This window comes from Alnus glutinosa, chromosome 13 (genome assembly GCF_958979055.1).
Source record: "Alnus glutinosa chromosome 13, dhAlnGlut1.1, whole genome shotgun sequence".
In the NCBI taxonomy this organism is placed as follows: domain Eukaryota; kingdom Viridiplantae; phylum Streptophyta; class Magnoliopsida; order Fagales; family Betulaceae; genus Alnus; species Alnus glutinosa.
The window spans coordinates 295742-305732 of NC_084898.1; the positions used below are offsets into that span (position 1 = coordinate 295742).

General features: G+C 35.1%; 1 protein-coding gene across 1 annotated transcript; it reads left to right on the forward strand.

Moving 5' to 3' along the window:
- Window positions 1-4647: 4647 nt before the first annotated feature.
- LOC133853749 (heavy metal-associated isoprenylated plant protein 30-like) lies at window positions 4648-7231 on the forward strand. The gene is made up of 3 exons (XM_062289766.1): window positions 4648-5077; window positions 6071-6146; window positions 6692-7231. Exons 1-3 carry the CDS (start codon window positions 4931-4933, stop codon window positions 7012-7014), a joined length of 546 nt encoding a protein of 181 aa, XP_062145750.1. The 5' UTR covers window positions 4648-4930; the 3' UTR covers window positions 7015-7231.
- Window positions 7232-9991: the final 2760 nt, after the last annotated feature.

Genomic DNA, 9991 nt, shown 5'->3' on the forward strand with positions numbered 1-9991 from the left:
GTTACGCAGTGCTAAACCAAACACTTGTAATCCAACCTTGTCTCTCATAAGCCAAACACTTGTAATGTTTCATTCCAGTGTTTCTAAGTCTAAGTTTGTAAACGTCAGAATTCATCTGACCTAAGTTCATTTGTAAGTTTTCATTCAAGTTATTTTGAATCTAAGCATTACTTTGAAGTTTATTCATGATCTTTGAGTATTCTGTTATTTTATACTCTGATTTTGAATTTGAATTACGTATGCACATCACCATGTTCATCTATGCTCACCACTTTTCTGTCCACTCCACTTACACCACTTTCTATTTCTAAGTCATATATCTGCTTTGGTCCCCCTTTGTGTGTGTGTGTGTATATATATATATTTAAAGAAATTGGGGGGAAGGGGGTCGTCCTTGATTTAGGACACACAAAATTTAGTTTGATCAACCGATAAAGGAAGGTTTGATTAAATTCATATAATCTTAAATAAAACATAAGTTTTTCCTATTGGATACTCAAATTTAGACATTGTTAGTACAATTTTCGGTATGGTGTGAACTGCACGTTATTTCAGGAGTTTTGCTTCGATGCCTAAATTAGTTTATGTAAGAAAAATTATGCTTAATGCACAAAAGTTCAGTGGCCTATTTATAGGTAAAGAGGCAGATGTCAACATAAATTAGGCTTTTTATTCCTTCTTGATCTAGGAATACTGTCAGAGTTTTACTTGGACTTGATAATTTATTAGACATATGATCTATTCTCGAAAAATTCGGGATCAGATTTGGACTACAGTGAAACAATATACTATATGTAAGCATGAACTAAAAAGTAACAAATAACAATAGTCATTGGTCAGTATATATTAATTGGTTATATGTATATAAATAGTAAAAGAGAATAATATCAATACTTAATTGTTAGTTATATGATATACTGATAATCCAGATACTTAATCATATTATTCATGTAATATAATAGGATTATAGGACTATATGATCATATAATAATATAGCATTGTGGCATATGACATGTAATAACTTATTATATGTTATAAGTTTAACATTAGATATTTAATAATCATTATATCATTTATTTTTATTTTTTTAGTAAATTATATAGTTTATTTAACATACAATATAAATATATAATGTTTATATGTTATATAATATAATATTAATTTTTAAATGAGCTCACCCATCTTTTTTGTATCTTAAATAAATTACAAAACTTACAACAAAATTGGCCGAGCTGAGCTTAATTTTTAAAATTTGTCTTGAACTTAATTTTTAAAACTCGTAAGGAGCTCGAACTCAGCTCAAGCTCGTGATAAAAAAGCTCGAGCTCGACTCGGGCTTGTGATAAATGAGCTCGAGCTCGGCTTAGGCTCGTGATAAATTTAAATGAGCCGAGCTTGCACAAGCACTACTCATTCAAGCTCGGCTCGTTTACAGCCTAGGACTACTTATCAAACTAGACTTAAACCCGGATTATGACTCCTACTTCAATTCTACTTGGAATAGAGTCATAATCTAGATTTCTTAAAATGACTGACACCTGAGTTCCCGGGACATGATTGTCTCGAGCCTTGGCTGGCTAAGTTGACTTTCGATCACAAGTTGTCTGCACTCCCGGGACCCAATCTGGTTTTACCTCCTGTCGCGTATTATCGGGAATAGCTGCTCACTGCCTGACTTTATAGGAATTTCGGGAAGTGCTGCTATCTTGGCTACTTAACGTCTATCTTCTGGGATATGTAAGGGATATAAATAATATAGTGGGATTTTAATGGGTTAATTAGGTTAGTAGGCCTTTAATCTAATGGACTTTTGTTTGTAAATAAGTTAGTTTTGTTGGGCTTTTTACTTTGTAATTTTTTAAGGTGTTGGACCATATTGTAAGTAAGATAAAGAGTGAAGTAGTGAGCAGATAAAGATAAGCAATTAGTGAAGTGGCAATAGCAGAAGACTCTAGAAGATGAGCTAATAATATTCTGTTAGTAAGAAGATTCTAAAAGATGAGTTGGCAATATTTTGTTAGCAACCGATTGGATCTATAAGAATCCAACCGGTAGAGAATGAAAGGAGAAAAAAGAAGAATATTAATCCTTATTGGGCCGGTACTGACCTGAAAGCTCATAATTTTTTTGATGGGCCGTTTTAAGTAAAATTATTTCCAATAGACATTTATAATTATTTTAGAAGACACCTGATCAATTTAAAACTTCCAAATCAACTATGTTTCGATTTGAGTAGTTAATTAATTAAGGGCTATAATTGATAACATCACATACATTGAAAAATTTATAAAGAAAAAAGAAAAATGGTTTGATTAAATTGATTTTGATTATCATCAGTCTTCAATCACAGAAATAAGAAATATTTTGAATCTTAATTAAGACAAATATTATTTCACCAAATGAAAAATAGAATCCACAACGGGACGATTTGACTAGTCAAAATATACATATATACTGCACTTGGAACATATATATGTAACTTCAAAAGCCTATATATATATATATATATATATATATATATATATATATATATATTTTTTTTTTTTAAAAGGAACCTCCATTAATTAAAGCTCATGATCAAGTCTACTTTTCTTTGGAATTTTAAATATCATAGTGATATCATATAATTATGGTCCTACATACCTTATGATAAGATCGAAGAACCTCTAGTATTTCAGTGTGCTGCCTTTCCAACTGTCTACTGAACCTTTTACAAAAACATTAATGGAAGTAGCTAGCTAGCTAGTAATACATATGTTGTTAGGAGGAGATGGCCTCGATCGATGATAATTTATAATAATAAAGACATTCATTCTCATATACGGTTTGTCTCTAAACTGTCGTTGGTGGCATTGATCGACAACAAAAATTGTTTAATTTCTCCATTAATTCATGATAATTAAAAGAATTGCAAACAGCGCAGCAGAGGCCTATCATGTGTGCTGAAACATTATCAATTAATGTTTGAAAAGTTGGAAGAATAATCTAAGTATCGAACCCTCCATATATATGCATGAAATTAATGCAAATGATACGATATAATTAACCACGTACATATTCCTTTCAAAAGATGCATTTGCATTATCATATGTCGTTTGGAGGCGATTATATATATATATATATATATATATATATATATATATATATATATATATATATATATATATATATATATATATATATATATATATATACAGATTTAATTAAAACCATATCAAAAGTATATGCTAGCTGCTCGCTACAACAGTGCATAAGCCTGCGTCATCTGTAATATTTGAAGAAAGAATTTAGTTGGATATATATTTCTGAGAAAATATATAATTTGCCAATTCGATCTGAAGGAAATTAATGAAAATAATAATTAAGTGCTAAAGTAGTTCCTTAATTTAATTTATTTTAAGAATAACGAATAGTTGAGATTTATCACGAGGAATATTACAACCTAATAATTAATGCATAAAATATTCTCCTAATCATGGATGCTTAATTAAGCTCAAAGAATCTCGTGCGGCTGAAGAAGAATTTTCTCAAAACACAAAAGAAGCTAGAGGTGATTTATCACTTATAAGTTGTCGGGTGTGATATTTGTAATATTCGCAGTTACATTTGTAATTAATATGTAGATAACACTTTTAATATCTGCACCTGCATCGTATTTATATTGATCGATTGTATTCGCCCAGTTATAGCAATTATTATCCTTTGTCCGTATATTAGGTAATTATAAGCTTTTTGGACATAATTTATTCTTTTTGACCTTCTTTAGGTCTTTATTAGGGTATATTTTAAACGATTTTGAAAAATAATTTATGCCGGTTTTTAGTGTTTTGAGATTTTTTTTTTTTTTTTTTAAGCCATAATCTTTTAAGAATATATTAATTTCACATTACTTTTACTTTTTGGTCCAAGTGTTATACAAGAAAGCAATGCAACCAATTAAACCAATATAAACGTAACCTATATCAAATCCAAAACAACCGTATCCATATATCCTAAAATCGCTATATGCATACGCATATACGGAAAGTGATTTTTGCTAACCGCATCCGCATATACATACAACAGATAGAGTTTGCAAAAATCACTATCTGTCTTCTGCCCTCATAGATACCCTTAAAAACTATCAATAATAAACGTGTAACCAACTTGTTTCAATATCTGTAAATAGAGTATGGATCGATTTTGTATTAATATTTTCTGGTGGTGTGGAGTGATTGCTGGAAGAATAATGATGTTATTGGTATATATATAAGAATTCAATGGTTCTCATTATTTCAGTACCGTACGTGTTCACTTTAGCTTATTAAATTCCATTTTTTTTTAAAACTATATATAAATCATATATATATAATTAATCCTAAGATTCTCTTCGATCTCCAAAGGCTTATAAAAATGTGAAACACCTAGAAATTAAATAAGAAGAGAATTGAAGGGGCAAACTAGTTAATAGCAATTAATATTAATGTGCATATATATATATATATATATGGGAATATAGCTTTGATATGCTTTGTAGATAGATGTTGCATGTTGTGTAGTGAAGATTTTGAGAATCTATTTTCCCTTTGCATCAAAACCCAGCTAACTAGCTTTCCTTCTTAAGCCCATCTATATCTCATGAGACCTGATATTCCCTTGTGCGTATCAGCAAACCCATGTCAGCAGCTAGCTAGCTTGACCCACATTTGAAGCACTAATGTGAGGATTTAGATACCATTCCCTGGCTAAAGGGTCTAATAATTTGGGAGACTTTATCTCCAAGTCCACTGAATTTAACCACAAGAAATTGCTTGCATGCAATAGTAGACAACAATTTGGAATATTTCTGAGAATAGATTAAGCATTAAGGAAGGTGCAATACCAAGGCCACAGAGGAATATCTTCTAGGGCTTGGTTTTCCCTTGTATATATTTAAGTAACCTACGGTGCCATGGTTGCCGTATTAAAGAAAGCATTCGGCTCCATCATATCTGCCATTGCCCAGTACTGCTACTTTCGCTATCGGGACATCCACAAACTCAACAACTTCGACAACTTCAACTACAACATGCCCAAGGGTCGTCCACTCTCCTTGCAGGTTCACTTTCCTAAGTCTTTTGTTTTCGATCGTTCGAGGTATCTCCCTTTGGCTTCAGCTTTCACCATATTTTTCATTTTCAACTTGCTAGCTAGCTAGCTAGCTACGAGAAAAGAACGGCCGGCCACCTCTCTCTCTCTCGAGTATTTTCATGGCACCATATATATATATAGCATGTCTTAACTTTCTTCTTATTCATCTTCTTATTTTTGCTCTTCTTCTTTCTCTCGTAGCGTTGGCCGTACTATAGCCATACAAATCATGTATTAATTACTCTTTCATTTCTTCAAAGATATACAGTTGTTTCTGTAAAAATATTAATTAAATAATTAAATATATTTTTTCTTTCAATTACTTTTGAGATCGATAAATAGTGATTTAATTTTGTAATAGAACAAAAATCATATATATATATATATGGTTGAATTATGACATGTTTTTGCAGGACATGATACCAAACTAATCATGATTAATTATACAGTGATAAAACCAGGTTACCCATAAATATATATATATATATATATGTAAAAGATCATGATAGCCAAACTCATACGTGTCAATGACTTCTTCAATGGAAGATGGAACATGCCCATCTCTTTTGAACTAACTAGAAGGACCCACTTGTTTTAATAAATAGTGGTAGGATCTCCTTCCATGTCTGATCGATCACTTTCATTCTATATATTAAACCGATTTGGCTATAAAACAAGTTGAAACAAAGAATATATCGACAATATGTTCCCAGCCTAGTGAGCAAAAAAGAATCTCTGACGACAAAAAAGATTAATTTAATTATAGTACCCCTACATAGCTTTTCTTAATCCCTTTTAATTAGTTTCCGGCCCATATATAACCGTCCAAAGTAGAAAGGTCTTTTGATCGATCGAAGAACAAAAGGAACAAAGGAATAAGAAGATTTCATGGATCGAATTAAGCAGCTAGCATCTGTAAATCGTGTTATTCCGATGTGCTAAAACCGTGTTTGCTTTCCAGACCGTGGAGCTCAGAGTAAGAATGTGCTGCGCTGGCTGCGAGAGAGTTGTCAAAGATGCCATTCACAAGCTTAGAGGTACGTCCATATATAGCTTTTTGTTTTTCTATAATTAATAATACATGTCCCCCACTCTTGCATTACTAGCATTCTATTCTATCATTCTATGTATGACACTTCGGTTTCTGTTCTTGTATCCTCTGTTCCATCTCAAAGGACCATGTATATATATCGACCATTCTCAAAATTTATGGGCCATGGTCACTGCCGGCCTGGAATTCAATTAATTATACAGTTTATTTCTCTGATCATCGATGAATTCTGTATGCACAACTAATCATAGGATTATATTATGCTAACACATGCACGGATAAATTTTCAACAAGTTAGCTTTCTCTCACCCAAATCGTAAGTTAAAAAATTTGAACATACCCGCTTGTCGGTTTAATTAAGGCGCAATTCCGAGAGACCAAGTCATACAATTAGACAAGGTACTTCTTGTTTAATTAGTTAATATGGTAATTTATCCACTAAACATATATATTGTCCACAAGAGAAAAATTGGAAGAGACTAGAAAACAAGGAATATTACTTGATGAAGCATGTATGTATATTTTTGTCAGGGGTTGATTCGGTGGAGGTGGACCTAGAGTTGGAAAAGGTAACTGCGGTCGGGTACGTCGATCGAAACAAGGTGCTCAAGGCAGTGAGGAGGGCTGGAAAGAGGGCTGAATTCTGGCCTTACCCGGAACCACCTTTGTACTACACATCCACCGATCGCTATTTCAGAGACACTACTAACGAGTTCAAAGAGAGTTACAACTATTATAAGCACGGCTACAATCTCGGCGACAGGCACGGGACCATTCCGATTAGTCATCGAGGAGACGACAAGGTCAGCAACATGTTCAACGATGACAACGTCAATGCCTGCTGTCTCATGTAATTAACACCATGCGCATCATGATCATCATCATGTGTACGTAATATATGTTACCATATATATCTAGCTAGTTTCTAGAGGCATAATTTGTATGGTCTGGATGGAAAATGATCCGTCAATCTCTTTATGTAAAGCTTTGTTTGCTTCTTTTGTATGCTGATCGTGGCTGGGAGTGGGGAATATATTCAATGGAACAGTTCCAAGGACTCTTTGCTTGCAACAGTTGTTTTCATACCTTCTTTTTTTTTTTTTCCTTGAGCTTTTGTTATTATGCAATCAATAATATTGTAGGGCTTGTTTGGGTGTTCGATTTTTTTTTTTTGTATTATATTCTACTATATTTAAAATGTGAATACTGACAAAATTTGAGTTTTAAAATTATATTTGGATGATTTAAAAAATTTGAAAACAATGTTTGAGAGTATGAATTGAATATAATTGAGAAAAATATATATAAAAAATAAAAAACAAAAAATAAAATTGGGGTGGTTTTCAAACCACCCTTAGGAGTGGTTCTACTACCCCACAGACCACCCCCGAAATCGCTTGGGGATGGCCGACCACCCCCGAAGTCGCTTGGGGGTGGCTTGGCTCTTTCCTAAGAGATGGATTGGCCACCCCGAATCTAATGGGTGTGGCCGAGCTACCCCGTCCCCATCCACTTTTCAACCACCCCCAAATCAGACAGGAGTGGCTGAGCTACCCTTGAAAATCGGTCGGAGGTGGCTTGACTAGCCCCCAATAATTTCTGCCAACCTTGGACACCTCCAACCACCATCTCCATATGCCCAGGAGTGGCTCGATCACCCTTGAGTTTTTATTTATTTTTTTTCAACATTTTTTTAATTATTTTTGAATTGGGTTAATTTTTTTGAGTTAGGTTAAAAATGGGTCGAGAAGTGGGTCGGATAAACCCCGACAACAATTTTGACTTTAAAAATCCACCCAAACAACATTTTCAAATATAATACAATAAGAGACCAACACCCAAACATGCCTGTAGTTTCTACGACTAGCAATAGTGGACAGCATAAAGTATGTGCTTTTGTGGCCCTTCCCAATTAAAAGGGATAGCTTTCTCTGGCTCTTCCATTATTGTCCTTAGATAATGCATGGTCATCATAAATAGTTAAATGGAAAAAGATAAAAAAAAACTCTTTATACATCCATAGTCTTATATGGAGTATGACATATGTGGTATGGGTTTCATTCTATGTGAGAGGATGAATGTTTAAGAGGTATGTTTGTAACACTCTTCAAATGACTTATATTTTGTTTTATTGCATTTAATGGCCAATACTAGCATACTTAATGACATGTTTTTTAAAAGAGAATACCTTTAATAAGGATGGTCTGTAAATCCCATAATTTACAGCAACCAATTAGAATTAGACAAATCATAAAAACTTAAAAAAATACAACAAACATCAAAGCATCCGATCCTATGAAACAAATTAAACACCCATCTTGCCCCTCTCTCTCTCTCTCTCTCCCTGTATCCTCTTCTTCGTTCTTCAGCTCCTTCCTTCCTTTTCGGATGGGGTTGCTATCAGTGAATGCAGGAAAAGCAGAATAGGTACCATTGAAGGCCTTGGCGATCGGACGGCATCCAAGTCTGGCACAGGGAGCACCGGCGACCCGCGGATCCAAACCCGATCTGAATGCCCACAAACCCCATCACCTTGTGCCACTTCGGATCCCCACCAATCCCGTTCGCATTCCCATCCCCAGTGCATCTCTCCCACACCGCCGGAATCCACTGGGTTTCAGCGAGTACACAGTATGGCCGGGCATTCCATGCAACGCCGGTGTACCGGCACAGTCCGCAACCGGCTTCGTGCTCAAAAAGGGCGAGCCCAAGACCATCACCCCACCGACCTCTGATCCTGGGGCGGTCGCATCTGGGGCCGAACCCACTGCTCCCAAGACTTCACGGGCAAGTTCTCTTGCGTCACAGGTGATTGCGGCTCCAGAAAAATCGAGTGCTCAGGGAATAGCGGCGCGCTGCCAACGACCTTGGCCAAGTTCATGCTCAACGGCACTGGTGGGTTCAACTTCTTCGCTATCAGCTTGGTTGATGGGTACAACCTCCCTATGATGGTCAAGCCTCAAGGTGGGACTGGTCAAAATTAAAATGGTGTTTGTTGTAGTCTTCTTCGTAGGCGACATTGTTGTTGAAGGCCTTCGGGATGGATTTGTGTGGTGGTTATCAGTTGGGTGTGTGAGTGTTTGGGTGGTCGTTCTTTAGGCCGTGCGAAGGACTGTCCATTGTTTTGTGTTATTGGTTGTGACATGATGGTGAGTTTGGGTGCCGGCGGCACAGTAGCGTGGGGTGAGAGGAGGTTATGGTTTTTTTAGAGCCGTTTGGTCTCTTAGGAAGTAAAAACTGGAAATTGTTTTTTTTTTTTTTTTTTTTATAAGATTTGGTGTTCTCATATCTATTATATTTAATCTTGTAAGATGATGTGTAAACTCTTTATTGGAAGCTGTAAAACATCACTTTTACAGCCCATCCTTATAGAAGGGGCTCTCTTTTTAAAATTTATCAAATCTAATCTAAATTATGAAATAAATTCTCTCCATTTCACTCAATGGAGACAACTTGTGCAAGAATGAAAAATGATAACATCATGTCATGTAAATGAGTAATTCTAATGAAACATCTTGGTTCCTATTGACGTTTTGGTAGGGCTATATTAGGCTATGGCTAAATTGAACTTGCTTACGACTCTCACCGTCTAGACCCTTTGTGTACGGCTCCCTACGAGTAAGTGCTACTATAATCACGACCATGTAAAATAACCGCCGTTAGTTTCTCCTGACTGCCTTTTTAAATAGAAAAAAAAAATACAATGAAACACCCTATATGCACATGAATGTGTCATCCACACTCGTACATTTGAAAGGGCTGCTGCAGCTTGTCAATGTCCCGGGATATGGTGGTTGATTTGGGTAAAAGGAGCCCTGAATGTGGACGGGG

What these genes read in the sequence shown, in the direction of transcription:
- LOC133853749 (XM_062289766.1), top strand. Translation starts at nt 4,931, where the DNA reads ATGGTTGCCGTATTAAAGAAAGCATTCGGCTCCATCATATCTGCCATT. An exon ending in GTCGTCCACTCTCCTTGCAG is followed by an intron (nt 5,078 to 6,070) that starts GTTCACTTTCCT and finishes TTTGCTTTCCAG; the next exon opens with ACCGTGGAGCTCAGAGTAAG. An exon ending in TGCCATTCACAAGCTTAGAG is followed by an intron (nt 6,147 to 6,691) that starts GTACGTCCATAT and finishes TATTTTTGTCAG; the next exon opens with GGGTTGATTCGGTGGAGGTG.